This window comes from Eutrigla gurnardus, assembly GCF_963514095.1.
Source record: "Eutrigla gurnardus genome assembly, chromosome: 23".
In the NCBI taxonomy this organism is placed as follows: Eukaryota; Metazoa; Chordata; class Actinopteri; order Perciformes; family Triglidae; genus Eutrigla; species Eutrigla gurnardus.
The window spans coordinates 11827371-11843265 of record NC_139934.1 but is presented as its reverse complement, the minus strand read 5'-3'; the positions used below and the strand labels follow the sequence as shown (position 1 = coordinate 11843265).

General features: G+C 44.2%; 1 protein-coding gene across 7 annotated transcripts in view; it reads left to right on the top strand.

The window, feature by feature from the left end:
- ablim2 (actin binding LIM protein family, member 2) overlaps positions 1-14223 on the top strand; it is a 58539-nt gene extending 44316 nt beyond the window's left edge. For 5 of the 7 annotated variants that reach the window (XM_084002300.1, XM_084002301.1, XM_084002299.1 and 2 more), the window contains 7 exons: positions 347-649; positions 4242-4349; positions 6090-6143; positions 7228-7265; positions 7432-7540; positions 7645-7703; positions 9007-9129. In XM_084002300.1, the coding sequence (XP_083858426.1) occupies positions 347-649; positions 4242-4349; positions 6090-6143; positions 7228-7265; positions 7432-7540; positions 7645-7703; positions 9007-9114 (779 nt within the window). In that variant the 3' untranslated portion in view covers positions 9115-9129. Of the gene's footprint in view, positions 1-346; positions 650-1613; positions 1686-4241; positions 4350-6089; positions 6144-7227; positions 7266-7431; positions 7541-7644; positions 7704-9006; positions 9130-9741; positions 9750-9872; positions 9954-12360 lie in introns of those variants that run through there. The other 2 variants (XM_084002305.1, XM_084002303.1) reach the window with 2 other exon arrangements.
- The last annotated feature ends 1672 nt before the right edge of the window (positions 14224-15895 follow it).

Here is a 15895-nt window from a genome sequence, read left to right as displayed (position 1 = left end):
CACATCTGCTACTTCCTGTATTTTGAATGACATGCTTCTCTACAGCGTGATTCAAATCTGCAACCATGACTTTAAGGTGTCAAAACCCCATTGGATGATCTGGAATCCGCACATGGAGGATGGTTTTGGTCATAATTAGAATTAAAAGTCCAAATAGAACATTTCTCAAGGTGTCATTTGCATAGTAGGCTGTTAAGCTAATATTGGAAAGTCACTTGTTTGCTTGAAAACTAAATATCATGATATTATGTTTTTATGGCTTTCCTATACGTTTCCTATACTACAGGTATTATTTATACTACTCCTTTGACTCAACATGTTTCCTGTGATCTGATTGGACACTCAGGGCCAGAGGTAAACCTTGGTGGTAGAAACAGCAGCCTGGCCCGTGACTCCAGTACTCTGCCTTTGCCTCCAACCCTCTTTGGTGCCATTAAGTCCCCTTCCACCTCCAGGGACTCGTCTTCCCTCCCTGTATACTATTCTGCCGGGGCTGAAGGGAATGGCCATCACGGTGGTGGTGGTGGTGGTGGTGCTAGTGGCCAGTGCTCGCCCACGCCAGTAGGTGGCAGTGCAGGCTTGTCTTTTCACCTAAACCCCACCACCTTGGCAATGCTGCAGAACCACAACTACATCCCTTTCTTCAGAGGTATCAAAGCACGCTGAGACCAAGACCTGGTCCAATACAGACAACGGACCATCACTGCTGTTGTCAAAAAAAAAAACCTCAGGCTTTTCAAGAACCACCCAAAAATGTGGTATTTGAAAAGGCATTGAAAGTGCCCCTAAGGCGGGGTTTCCGATGTTTTCCCCGAGCAGAACAGAAGCATGCAGACGTTGGCTATAGGATCAAAAACATTCCCCACGGCAGCAGTGCCAGTCCTCTCTGTATTGGACTTGGAGCGGAGGTTCAAAAGAATGGAGTGCTGTGATACAACGCAGCCTCGCAGCAATTCCTGAGATAGTCACGTCATTTAAATCTACTTTTTTTTTTCGTGTCGCTCAGCACGACTCTCTAACTATTGTATCCATCCGTCCACCATAAGTAGGCTTTATCAATATTTAATACTACTTTAGCCATTGCTTTGTCACATGGATGAGTTTAATTTGTGTGTCCACCATTAAAAAAGGACCCCAGTTGATTTTTGTTGTTTTCATGCTGAGCTACACAAATAAAATGGTCAATTCGAGTCCCCGTGCAGGAAACCAACAGCTCCGTGACTATTTCACGACCTGCCGTGAGGTTGTGTGATACGACCACTGGATCGACTTCACTTGGCATGGCCCGAGGTCTAGCACCAAATTAACCACGTGTTGGAAACTCACACTCCGGGTCCCTCGCTTCGTCGTAGACCCATGAGTCATAATGGGAAAACAGAACGCTCCGACCCGGTGTCTATAACCACTGTTTGATCACTAATGAAGATTTATTTTCCTTATTTCTTGACCCAAAGCCACGACAAGGCTAACTGCTATTCACGATACCATACGTTCCTGAAGTCAACATCACAAACCGGGACTGAACACATTCCCCCTTGCACGCTGTGACCCCCCCCGCAGAAAGGCTTACCCAACCACCTCCCTTTGCTTCATCTTCTCCCCCCACCCCCCAGGGTTCAGACAGGACCCCCTACCCGATCCTAAACCTAGGACATCCCTGCATCTCAGTTTACCTCCTCCTAACGGTAAAAACACCAGATGTTTTTGTCTTCTCTGTGTCCCCCCCCCCTCCCAACAGTGGAATGGTTAGCAGGTTTTGTGATGTTGCTGTCCGATATCGTGGTGTTGGTACGTGAATAGGCCCACTCAGATTCTCATTCTGCCTGCCCTTTTCACTCGTGTCTGTGGACGTGGTTGTTGTGGTGCATGGTTGAACTCGACTGATAAATATTAGGAGGAAGGTGAAGGAGGAGATCATTTATCTGCTTGACCGTTCAAATTGTCCACCTGAGTTGTTTGCCTGCTTTTGACCTCCACCCTGTTGTTTTTCCTGAATGAGCGTTTGTCCGTTGTCATGTCAACACGTCGTCCCTGTGGTGTTAACCTGCTCAAGTCCTCCGTGTGAATCTGAAGGACTGTGCAGACTTTAGTGTGTTGATGACTCATAAAAAGAGACGTTGAGGTTTGCAGGCAGGGTGACGAGAAAGTCAAGTAAGTACATTATTAGCAAATGCATTCCTTGGAAGCAAAGCACCGATAAACATGAACTGCAGACCGCAGAGATGGAATATAGGGATTAGTCAGCATTAGTCAGCACCTTATATCTGCTATCCATCTGCAAATGCACTCATCACTCAATTTCACCACAGATAAGCGCTATTCAAAATATAGAGTATAGATAATAGAGTTGATAGGATGAGAACTTCTGCCTCTGTCTCCCAAAATGACGTTCCCATACAACTAAACTCTACTCTCCATTACGTATTTTTCTTGGACCGAAAAATCGCTGTTTTAAACAGATTGAAACGCTACAAACAAAACAAGCAACAAATCTACTTGGTTAGGATCTTGGTTTGGCTTCAAATAATGAAATTGAAACAAACAAAGCAAAAACTTAACAAAAGTCTGTGATTATGTTCAAGCAACTAAAGTACCTGGTTGGAATGAGACTTGATGAGACCGCCTCCCTACGCGAACTTCCACAGACTTGTTTGAAACAAATTTGTCCAATCAAGAGCAAACGAAATACTCCTGAAACCTCATTCACAAAGCAGTTTTTGTTGTGTGGGAACGTACTTTTTAGGAGACCAGGCTGACCTTTTTGCACACGGCACACAGAACTCTCCCATTTTTCTGACATACACGCTCGCATGGACCTTTCTGCTGATTAGAAGGAGGAGGTAGAGAGGGAACCGGCACACAAACGTTACGAACACGCGGTCCAGGGTTTTTGGCGTTTCTTTTCCATGACAGGGTGGAGAGGCCGAGAGGGGGAGTCCTCCGATGGCGAAGATGAAAGAGGAAGGAATGAAATAGCCGGAGCGGGCCGAGCAGTAATTTGGGGTCTGGTTGCCAGTTGCAGTGGCATGAAACACAGTGCGCCGCTGGCATTGTTCAGACCCTCGCGGTTCCTAACGCACCGTGAAAGAAGGCTACTTGTTTTCATGCAACGGACGCATCAGATTTCCTCGTAGAAGTGACTGCGGTAGTCTATTCAGACGTGTTGTCTAATGATGGAGAGTTTAGGAAAAGAACACGCAAGGACAAAATAATGCATGCCTTTGTTTCAATCTCCTTTATTCTTGTTAATGATCCCCTCTTTTATATCGTGTTGTGTGTGACTGTCAAACGTGTAACCCTCCCTCACTCCATCACCTCCTACTGTAGCTCCAGATCTTTTTATGGAGGATCTGCCCCACATTCAGACCTGCACTTTGTGTTGGTGATCTCATCCGCTTGCATCCAGATCTGCTGCCGATGGTTCCTCTGTGTCTGAGGGGAGACGAGTGTGCATTCAATCAGCCAACACTCTCTGTTTCTTACTCGGAAAAAAACCTCTGGATGTCGAGTGTTTATGACTTTTGGCCTTGTGGGTGTCGGTGACTCCATCACCCAGCCTGCCTGTGATGTAACACAATAACCCTGGTTGGGATCAAAGACACATAAAACCACACTAATGTTATATAACTGCATTATTCTGGTCCATATACTTAATAATAATCATTATAATGTTGAGAACTTGTAAGTGATGAGAACAAAGTCTTCTGTTTTGGGGTTAAATGTGTAGATTTGGAGATATAAGTGAGGCTTTTGTGAAGGATGGCTGCTGCTGCAATGAGAGGTGGCTCAGGAACCCAGCATGGTGGTGTTCCCAGACTGGTGAGAGACCCCGGGGGAACCCGAGGAGAGATTACATCACCAAGCTCACCTAATGCTTTGGGATCTCCAGGAGGATCTGGAGGATGTCGCTGGCTAAAAGAGATCTGGGCTGAGGAACGTGAACATGGCAGAACATAGCTTTCAAAATGCTGCGTAGTCATGTTTGTGTCTCATCACTTAGAAGGCCATTAGGGTGAATCTGGCAGTTTTGGTGTAGTAAATATAAATCCTGTGAATGGCTGGGTTATCAAGTCACCTGCATCGATGTTGTAATCAAAGCTTCACATTTGTTTGCATTATTAATATGCTATTACCTTAACGCTGCCTTTTTACCCCCCAACACCCTTTGTTTTCTCCCGAACCCTCCCCCTTTTGCCTTTTCCTCATCCTTATCCAATGCCCACCTCCGTCCCCACCTGGAGGTAGTGAAAGTGGTCGGAGTACCCCCAGCTTATCCACCTACTCTGATGGCAAATCCCCCTCCTCTACTTCTACATACATGGCTGCTCCCCGCCATTTCCACGTACCAGGTAGGCCATGACCGCTCCCGCTTGGCTCGCAACCCAACTTTTCATTTTTTATCCTACATCTTTATACACTGAGTGTCTTTACAAGTCCCAACTGGGTCTCCTGCATTACTGCAGCCTGATTACACAGTGTGTTTAACATATAAACACTTTGACCAGATTAGACTTATTTTCCAGTTCATTGGACCCATTTCTCTGCAGGCACCTGTGGATAAGTGCTGTGAAACTATCAACATGTATTGAATATTGGCCCTCAAGAACAGTTTCATATTCTTATCCTTTTTGTGAGGTTCAGAATATCTGATAACTGGAAGAAAATAACGGTGTCAATGCAAAGTTCTCTTAAAGGCACAGTGTCCCACAATTAGTACAGAGACCGAACCAAACCAGGTGTAGAAACCAGAGACTCTCTGGTCCAAACAACAAGGTCGCCACTGTATTTATGTCTAGATGACATTATTTAAGTGTTAGCTTACCTCTGATCAAACTCCATTCAGAAAACAAGCATTTTAAAAGCAGCTTAATTCTGGTTTTATAATAATAATAATAGTAAACCAGCTGACGTGTAGCTCGCTGTTCACAGTGAATGCAGCTTGGTGAAATTCACTGAGCATATGACGTTATGAACTTTCCATTTCTGCTCATAGATCCCTCCCCTGCTGCACACTGGCCCTTTAAATCATTTGGCTCTGTTTGTATAAGCGCTTCTTGCATGAGGCCCCATGCCATTGCGCCGTATATTGAACTGTTACCTGACTTATGGATTGTATTCTGTATATTTTATTCCCAGTGTCCCTCCTGTTTGCTCATTTCAAAGCGATCTCTTTTTTGACACGGCAATGATCTAACGTGAGATCGCATCGATAAGTATTACATTTGAGTTGAGAAACAGTATAACCGTAATTACTGTCTCAGGAAGGGAAATCTGTTTGATCCGACATGTTGTTCTCATTGACAGTCATGCAAAAAAAAAGAAAAAGTCCCATGTTGGAAGCAAGTTAAGTGGAAGGAACGGCCCAGGATTACCCACTTAATGGCTTTATAGTCGTTGTCCTCATTGCTTTTATATGGATATTGTTTCAGATGCTGGCAGGCACTGAAACAAGCCAGGGGAGCGACCCACATGGGTTGTTTTATTGTGCGTCATGTTTCTGCCGTGGCTTAATGTGTGACAGTTGTTGCTAAGCATCTCTGTCAGAGGCCCGTCTGGCTCCACTGACAGTAAGATGGATTAGATGGGCTTTGGGGGAAAATCACACTGTCCTCCAGAGGCACCTCGGCGAGCAGCACAGCTAATGCAACATTATCCTCCGACTCTTTCTCCGTCGTTTGTGACGTTTAGATCATAAATGTCGGGGCACTTCTCCATTTCAACAGCTAAAGAACGCTAATACGAGCAGACTGACGTGTGGTTTCTGGTATTATCCTTTGAGTGCCATTGAATTGTTCTGCATCAAATAACCTCCCATGCAACAAAGAGTATATTTTGATATATTTTTGAATATGTTGCATGAATCATTTTTAAAAAGTGGTTTCTGATGTGCCATAAAATGACAAATGTTGAATGTGTTGAATCCAGCGATAAAGCAACCCCCCCCGTCTTCTGCTTCTTCAAAAAATATCTCATCCCTCAATAACTGCTAACTCATGCTTCTTTTTCCTCCATCCTCTCTCTTTCTTTCTCTCCCTCTCATGTTGGCTTCTTCCATTTTTCTTTCCTCTGCGTTCCGTTCACATCTTCAGAGACTCTGGTCAAAGATAATATCTATAGAAAGCCCCCCATCTACAAACAGCATGGTACAGTCTACTTCCTCTGAGCATTCCCTCCTCTGGTCTGGTCTCTGCACGATGTGTTGCATGTCGCCTGCCGGTCACCTCGCCATCCGTTTATCCCCAGATCGCCTCCCTTTTCTCCCACTCTCATCCAGTAGACTCCATGGAGTTACATGCATCAGGCCGGTGTAAGAGGTCTGAACCATCCTATAGTTGTCTTCCAACTATAGACACAAATATCCGCCACTCTGACCATACGTTGATTTGGAAGGGAATGTCCCTTCTATTTTATTTCTATGGGTTGAACATTAAGATGTTAAATTCCAATGACAAGTTTATTTTTTTATTTTTATATTAAAGTCCGTTTGGGTCCGATTGATGGAATCGGGGCTCTTGGGTGTTACAGTCACTCGCTCGCCTTGTTCATGCATGCCTGCCCTCATCTCACCACCTCATTCGTTGGTTCCCGTGGTGATGCTGTGACCGTGAGTGGTTGATTCACCGTGTCTCTCCAGTGTTTGTTTGTGTGTGTGTGCGTTCTGATTCACGGTTTTTCCCAACGTCGTCCCTGTCAGCTCCGTCAGCTCCCAGGGAGATGATCACGTTTAGTGGATACGACAAGTAAATGGGCTGCACATGGCAGAGTCCTACAGATGCATGAGCTGGCTGTCAGCAGCGTGATTGTATGCAGACAGGCGAGCGTGCTGTCTGCCAGAAAAAATCTGTATCTACTTTGTTCCAAATAAAAGACTCTTCCTAATGCTTTAACCTTGAGGCTGTGTAAAGTGAAATCATGTGGACGATGGACTCCACTTGCTTTGGTGGGAACTCGGCCCATTGGTCAAGTTATCTGCTGCCTGATAACGTATCTAGATAAGCACACATGCTAATGCTTTAGTGTGTTAGCACACAGTCTCACGGCAGTTTGCGAGGCAGTCACGAAATCTTCAAGTTTTCACGTTTAAGCAACCGATGGGTCGGACTCCCAGCGCGCCTGTGCAGCCCCCTCGAAGTACAGATCCACCCAGCTCCCTGTAGATGGCGTGATGATGTCACGGTCCAGGGGTGATTTCCTGTAGCGGCACATTAACGTCTGACTGTCTTACAGCTTCTAGAACATCTTGGCAGGATGGGGAGGATAGCAAGGTGGGTCCATGTGTGTCTCTGTCTCTTTCCAAGTCATTTTCTGAAGCTTTACAAATACCGTACATCCATTTACTAATTCACTAACTCATACTCTGCCATCATCCATCACTTCCTTCCATGTTTCTCTCTTTGTCTCTCTATCTCCCTCCCTCTCTCTCTAATGTAGAGGACCAGTTGGATGATCTTGAAGAGTGAGATTGATGGACACATGGGTCCAGAAGACCTGGACCCCAGCAAATCGACCCACAGTCTTCCCACGGACACCTCCCAGCCTAGTGAGTAGCTCATAGCTGAATCACACACACACACACACACACACACACACACACACACACACACACACACAGACACATGAGAATGACTATTTTTCTCTCTGCAGATTTCCCCTACAATAAGTCTGCATCCTTACCCGGCTATGGGAGGAACGGCATCTATAAGGTGAGAAAAGTCCAGTCAAACTTCTAACTTCTTTAGAATATTAACAAACAACCACACAAAGGCCTTCGTTGGCTTCCTTTATGACCACTAGGCGGTGCTGTTTCTTAACCAGCTGTGTTCTAGTACAATCCTCCATCTTTACAGTAAATGTTTACACCAGCCCTTATTAATCAACACAGGAAACCTCAGAGCGGCATTTTAGACCATTTCTGAGTTTTCCTCCATTTCAAACAAACCTTTAGAATCCGATTACAGTCAGTATTTAGTCTATCATCCACTGATGTCGTACCGCTGCTCTGCCTCTGTGTTTGTTGACGGACGGAGGACAGGCAGACAAAACAGTACAGAGGAGGAAATGAAAGCTCATGTATATTAAACTGTTTTTCTCTTGCTGACGTTACTGCTTAGTGTTGTTGACATGGTGGATTTAGTGTGTTGGAAGAAGGGAGATTTTATTCTTCGACATGATTTCGTGCCTCTATACAGAATGGCACGATGCCCAATCTCAATTTAAAGATCTCAATTTGCACTTCGTTGTGTGATTGTCTGTTTTCAGCTGCAACATCCAGATTATGATACATCACACGCTTCGTATCTGCAGACACACTTAGTGGCTCTGTGACCGTTTTTCCAGCGTTTATCCACTTCTGTAGAAACCATTAAAGCAACATTCATTGTCATCTGTCTCTTGCTTTTCTGCACCTCTGGCCCTAAACACCCAAAATAACAGCATTTTACTCTGGGAAATGAACACTGCGGCACAATATTGGTCATGTGACACAGCTGTAAAACTTCTATTATCAATGAAATCACCATAAACAACATGTTCAAAGGACTAACAGTGAACATTATGCACCAATGGTTATAGTGTAAATAGCTCAATTTCCAAGGAAAGCAGCACATTAGAGCAGCAACACTTTCCCACACAGCTCACCATCAGCGATGTAAAACGATGCGGTGAGAGACAAACAGCGAGACTACGGAAGCCCAGGTGGTACAGGAAAGGGCCAAGCGCAGATAGTTTCCCACCAGAAACTTGAATAATTCATCACTATACATTTTGAGTTGCTGGTCTCGAGGCAACTTGGCTCTATTAGTTGACAAACAACAAACAGGTTTGTCTCCCTGACCTGTGATGTCACTTCCTATTGGAGCACATCAGGGGCAGAAGCAGTGAAGGAAAGGCTCACAGATGAATTCTCGTTTTGATGAAGTCCAGGAGGACCAGCGATGCTGCAGGTCAGGACATGTGAATGATGCTGTAACCATGTGTGTGTGTGTGTGTGTGTGTGTGTTCCTATAGGCTGCTGAGATGGCGGAGGATGAAGTGGACCCAGACTCCCAGAGCTGGGGAGGCATGAGAGGTGAGAGTGAAAATTATCGTTCTTTGTTGTGTTCCTCTTCATGTTAGTGGTAGGCACGCCTTTTCTTTTTTTTTTCAGTGTCGTGATGAGGCTTTGAGACTGTGGGTGTTTTTGTTTATATTAACTGCAAGTCTCGTAGCCCTTTTTTGGACAATTTTACTGATGTTAAACACACCGAGGGGGTTGTGTGGAAATGTAGGAATGTCAGTCGAAAAGCCCCGTGTCATCTTTCCTTTGAGTACAGATCTGAGGTCAGTTTACAATCCCTGATTACATGTGACCAAGCATTCAGAGCCCCGCTGCTCTGGCTCCAGATCAGTTACTGGAGGTAACAACATAGAGCGGTGATGTCATCTCTCCAGCTGCAGGATTATTGCCGTGTGGTGTGTGTGTGTGTGTGTGTACATTGCTGGCTGAGTTGACAGGATGCCAACCTCATAACTGTGTGTGTGTGTGTGTGTGTGTGTGTGTGTGTGTGTGTGTGTGTGTGTGTGTGTGTATGCAGTGCACCCATTTGTAATGCTTTCGACGCGTTTGAAACCTAATATTTCGGAGGAGATTTGAGTCCATAAGGTGTAATTGATTTTTTGTTTTCATAACGTCTCTGCTATTCAAATAAAACCTCATTGTTCCACCAGACTAATTCTGTCTTTCTCTCTTTGCCCCCCTCTCAGAATACAAGGTAAGACTTTCCTCATTTGTTAATACTTCACAAATAATATTCTTGGCAGCTTTGTTTGGGATTTTTGGATTACAATCGTATTCCCCAATAAATCTCCCACAATGCTTGGCTTTTGTGTGCCAGATCTACCCTTATGAAATCCTGGCGGTGACGCACAGAGTGAAAGTGAAGCTTCCCAGAGAAGTAGATCGCACCAGACTGGAGGTGAGCTTCTTCTCCCTTTTATCCACATAGGATTGTTGTGGGTAAATTATGATTTTTAATAACCTTGTGTGACTTTATTTGCCTTTGTTTAATAACAGAAGAAACACTATTCCTCCCCAATAAAACAACAATCTCAGAAAAAGAAAAACAAATAAATAAGCAAATAATTGTAAAGAAAGGTGAATTTCAAAATAAAATAAATAACTGGGGTACAAAAAATGGATCGCTACAACGCTCACAATGGCATCAATACACATAAAAATGGAGGCCATCCTGCTATGTTGATTTCAATGGGGATATTTGTTCTCCTCCTATTTCTATGGAAACGTTGAATGGTGACATATGGCTGTTCACTCTGTAAGTTCAAGCTGCGACATGCTAAATAAATTGTGGGATTTTATTGAATGTGAATATAATTGGCACCGGTACCGGTTCTACATTCTGATGTTGTATCACATTACCGGCTCTTAACGCTGGGTCACGCCTAGTTTCATGCCTCGAAATAAAATAAAAAATAATTAAGCACAATTGGTCCTAATGTCCCGTAATAACTAATGTCCTGCAGCTGTTATTCTTATATTACCCATTTCCAGATCCATTTAGTTGAAAACTGTATTTTAGTCGGTAAAGTAGTCCCACACATGGGATTAGAACCTCTTTTAAAAACTTTAAACTGTGGTCATGTTTCTGCTATGATAGATGATTATCACCCCACACACCAGCAGTGTTGCCATCATCCAAAGAGTGAATATGGTGATCTGAGCAGTTTTTAATGCAATGTAATCAGAGTGATTAACATTTAAATTTAAATATACGTTCTATGTGGTTTATACAGTATTAACCAACCCTGTCCCATACAACTAAACTGCACTCTCAGTTATGTTTCCAGGGAAACGTAGTTATGTCCATTATATTTCTGTTTCTGTGGCAGTTTTAAATAGAAATAAAAAAGAAAAAACATGCTACAAAATTACGGTTTACAACAAAAGTGCTCGGTTCGAATGGACGCTAACATCAGCCTCCTGGTGGACGTCCTGTGTTCTTGACCCGTCCACCACTCAGACCTCGTCCCTCCTTTTAATTTAATTTGATACGTCAAGAGCAACATAATCTAAGACGAAATACGTTTCCCTTGAAATGTAATACACAATGCAGTTTTTGTTTATTAAGTTAAATAGCGTTTAGTTCCTGTGTCGTCAGAGGAATGACCTCAGGGTGAATATCTATCCCTCTACATCACTCCCTCTGTTGGTTGCTCTGGCAACCAGCTGATTGGCCGCCACACAGCAACAGCCTGCCTCCAGTTTACTATCTCTCCCATCACAGAGACGCACACCTGCTGTGCACAGTGCAGCCAAAGTTTCACAATAAAGTGGCGTACGCTTTTGTTCTGGGTCTAAATCAATACCATGCGTGTTTTTTTGTTCCGAGCCGGGTTTTTTTGGTTTGGACGGACTTCACAGAACGCGGCGTGTTAAAGCTCGATACGGAAGGCTTTAAAACGCCTGCTTGTGTGGCGAACACGGACGTGATCGCAGGATTGGATGAACGGCTCCTACGCCAGGAAGCTGCTACTGATTTACCACACAGTAGACGTGGAGTACAAATGATTGGACTGACTGAGACAAACAGCCAGCGGAGATCATTGTGTTTCATGTGGTTCATTAGAGAGAAGCCCGGTGAACGTCTAACAGGAGGGAGAGAGTCTTCCTGCACGTACATAAAGCAGCAAAATGTCAAACTAATTCATTCATTTCATTGCGTTAGTGTGATGTAAATTAAACACATCCATGTAACTATGCAACAGCCAGAGCTGGTGACGTAGCATTAAAGATGCAACACAGGACTTTCAACCCCGAGACTGTGGTCGACACCCAAAGTGAACCCAATGTTTGTTTTGTTGCCGAAACAAAGCTGTACCTAAGTGGTAAATACATATTGTGCACTAATTTGTTGTAATTTTAGTTCCCCTGCTAAGCAGTGATGCCAGGTATATGTCTAGGGCTTTTATTGTGAAAGGTAAGAACAAAAGGAACAGTATCCTGTTGTCAATGTGGAGGCAATAAGCATATTTTCTCAAATAAATAAATACATAAAATACATCTACTCTGTTCCGCAATGCATGATGGTCTCTATTGCACACTACCATGATGAATTGTGGGATGCTTTGAGTCCATTATATCGGGTATAATGACTCTAAACATCACTACAACATGGCGAACTCACTATTTAGTGAGTAATGAGTGATTTCACTCATTAAGCTGTGTTGAAATTGCTGCTTGTCACTGCTTGTGGTGAAAAGATGGCAATGTCTCAAGTTAACCAACCGTGCAGCCGACAGTTTCTTCTAATTATAATCTGCCTCATGTCCATGATATAAGTATATTTCTGTGTTTTGCTTTTTCAGAGACACCTGTCTCCTGAGGACTTCCGTGCGGTTTTTGGCATGACCCTGGATCAGTTCGACCGCATGGCCCTCTGGAAGAAGAACGACATGAAGAAGAAGGCTCGCCTTTTTTAGACCGGAGGAGATAAAAAAAATAAAAAAATCTCAACAAGCGTCCGTCCTGTGATGGAGGAAGCAGAAAAAAAGCAAACAAACCCATTTGAAATATCTCTATATGCACCACCATGATAGCCCTACTTCCCACCTGTACAACGCCATCTGCCTGCGACGCCACGGAGGAGGCGCTGTGTGCGGGAAACGTTTTTTTTTTTTTTTTTTTTTTTCGCAGCATCTCAAGCTTTTTGTATGCGATGTGGTGCGAATGTTTGACTGAAACCTTCCAGAAGAGGACGAGGAGCTGCGTTTGCATGGCCTGTGTTGATGCTCCTCGTCTCCTCCTCCCATCCCGGCGCTTTCATACACCCCGGCAAAATAATGACTAATTACAAACCGATTCCCTGGATTTCTGTGGTTCTGACTGTTTCATGTGCGCCGCCTTCTACTTGTCCATCTTGAGTTATCTCACCTTATCCATCATGTGTTTGCTGCTCTGCCTGTCATCTCTCTCGCTGTCTCTCCATCAGTTTTAGTTCTCCTCCCCGCACTGAGTGACTGTTACGTCGTCGGGCCGGTTCACCTTCACAAACCTGCCGTTGCTTCAGGACAGCGGAGAGACTTGTTCGCACTGTTAAAGCATGTCGAGGCCAAAGACGGGGGATGAGAAACAACTCCAGCTCCTGCGATCTAGTTCTTGGGAAAGCACCTTATCATACACTTTTGTTTTCAACTTCGTGTTGTTTTCCATCTGGGGAAGACTGGCCAGGTAGTTTTGATATGCGGTCCCGTATCTTTCACAAGCATCTCGTAAATCAGCGGATACTGGACCACATCGGGGCAGTGAATCACAGACACAGGAAGGCCCTGCAGCGCCGTACAGTTTCAGGGCTTCAAGGTGTGCGAAAAGGTGTCAAACACGCAGGATTGCCAGAGTCACATGACCTCTCACATCAACGGAGAAAAAAACAACAACAAATGAAATTATTTTTATAAGCTATTTTTGACTTCTGGAAAGGATCATCAAACCAATCACGAGGCCGAGAGAAATCACGATTTTTGCTATCAGAAATAAAAGCCCATGCTGACTTTGTTACGCTTCACAGACCTGCAGCAGCACTTCGCCAAAACAAGTGTGGTCTCGCTTGATTTAAAAAAACTCAATACTATAATAGCTGTGTTATAGAAATTTAACCGTGTTTGTTGTTTGAATGCATCGTTGCGTCCAGTAAAAGCTCCGCCTTCAGCTCTGCTTGATGATTTCTGAACCATAAAATCGAAACAACTCGCCAACTAACATACTGTAAGATGTATGTGAACATATACTGGACATATACCAGATATATCTGTCTGTCATGGTGTATAACTCTTCAGGCATGCATGAGGATGGGGTCTAATGGGGTTTGTTGACTGTCCTCAGATCAGAAATGTATGAAAACATCATCATCAATGTGGTTTGAGTGATTCTTTTCTCTGTAAAATTGCATCAAATGAAATGCCTGGGTGTCGCCTGTGTTAGGTATTTATTTAATAGCATTAAGGACGGGATTTTATTTTGAAATCTTAAGGGTGTAGTGTTGAATGAGTAGCATCACAGAGAAGAGAGTGTTTGAAGAGAAGACATATCAAATTTTGAGTTTTACCCGAGTGTCAAATCGATTGTTTTTTTTGTTTTTTTTTTGCTCCTGTAAGTAATACACTAACTGTCGTCATGAAGCGTCATGTCCTCTTTCTAATATTCATCTGCTATTAAAGTGCTTTATCCAAACTACGGAGTCACTTCGGGTCGCAGTGCTTGAGTTTGTTACCTGAATGTCAAAAATCTATAACTTATGGAAGACAAAAAGATGACCCTAAGTCAGTATATAGTGTAACGGCTCATGAGGGGAAGAATGTAACTTGTGCTCCAGCACATAAGGTCAAAATTAGCCAAGCATAGATTTAATGGGAACGAGTCTACATCAGGCAGGTCTGATGATTCACTCTCCTGCAACTGCAGCCAATTGTGATGAAATCGATGACACACCTTTTTCATTTCATTTGCTTCATCCCATGAAGGGGGGGTTGTGCACAAAGTCCATCAGCAACTCTTTTTGTCTTTCACCGGTGTCAACCTACATATTTTTCTGCAATAAAGGAAAACACCAGAAGGGGCGGGACTTAGCCTCTCTCATAACCAGTGTACAAGCAGCAGAGCGACCTTTCATCAGGTCAATAGGCCTCCGACCCAGAGAGAGCATCACTCGGCCGGTGGTAACATTCACATGGAGAAACAATATTCATCCCGTCGTCTGCATGTTGTATTTTCTCCACTGAAGTTCACGTTGGCTTTGATGCAGATTTGTAGAGAAATATCTTCCAGGCATAATAACATTCAGCCCGACCGCCGTCTCGGCTCTGTCGTGATTGACAGCTCAGAGGGCTGAACCAAAGTATGAAGAAGGTCAACGATTGGCTGAAAGTTATGCTAATTTCAGGCTCGTACTGATACAACTCAACAGTCTCCATGAATGAATGCTTTTCTACTTCTCCCAGTATGTCTTCTTCGTATTCATACTGGGACATGTTGGGAAGTTGTTCTTCTTTTCTCTCGCTATCTCAAGCTTGTTTATCTCACTGCTTCCTGGTTACAATGTCCAATCAGAGTCAGACAGAACTTTTGGCCAATGGGATGCAGCCAAGGGAACATGTGACACTTGTATCGTGAGAGTGCGCTTGTTATTGAGGTCCGCCAAAATTAGAACTTGATATTACTTGCTAGCTCCACCCGGGCCACTTACGTAAACTGAAGCAGCCCGACAGAAACATCAAGTGCACCCAGAACCTGCTTCTTCTAGCTTCAGAGGCAGACCTGATTTCATTTCAATGTACGTTGAAAGCTGTAGGTTTAATGGCTTGTAATAGAGTAATGCAGTCATTTTAGATAAAATCAACAAAGCAGTGATTTTCACAAGGCTGGGTGACATAAACTCAGCGATTGTTTCAACACGAACGGTGGTGAACGGAGTTTAAAACAGGTAGGCTTAGCTCCACTGAAGTAAACACTGCAGATACCGACGCCCTCAAGATGTTGAAGACAGGAGGATTCTCTGCTGATGGAGAGAAGTCAGAATTAGCCCGGTGTGGTCCTTTAACAGAATCCCACATGGCGATGAGCCACACCAAGACCCGCCTCTCCTCTCGAGCTCTCCGATTGGCCGACACGGCCGTCCGTCACTGCTGGGGGTTGACGGGCGTGCCCGCCCTGCAGTTACCTCTATTGTGACCGGTGCACGAGGACTAATGTTTTTATTTTGAACATGGAAAAGGAGACAAAGGACAAAGGTAAGCTGCTTTCAGAGGCTTTAAGTGTCGGGCTGCTCGCTGCTCGTCAGCCGGGCTCGTTTTAGGGCGCTGCTCGCTCGGCGTGTGTCTGTAGAGGAGTCATCCAGAGGAGGGATGA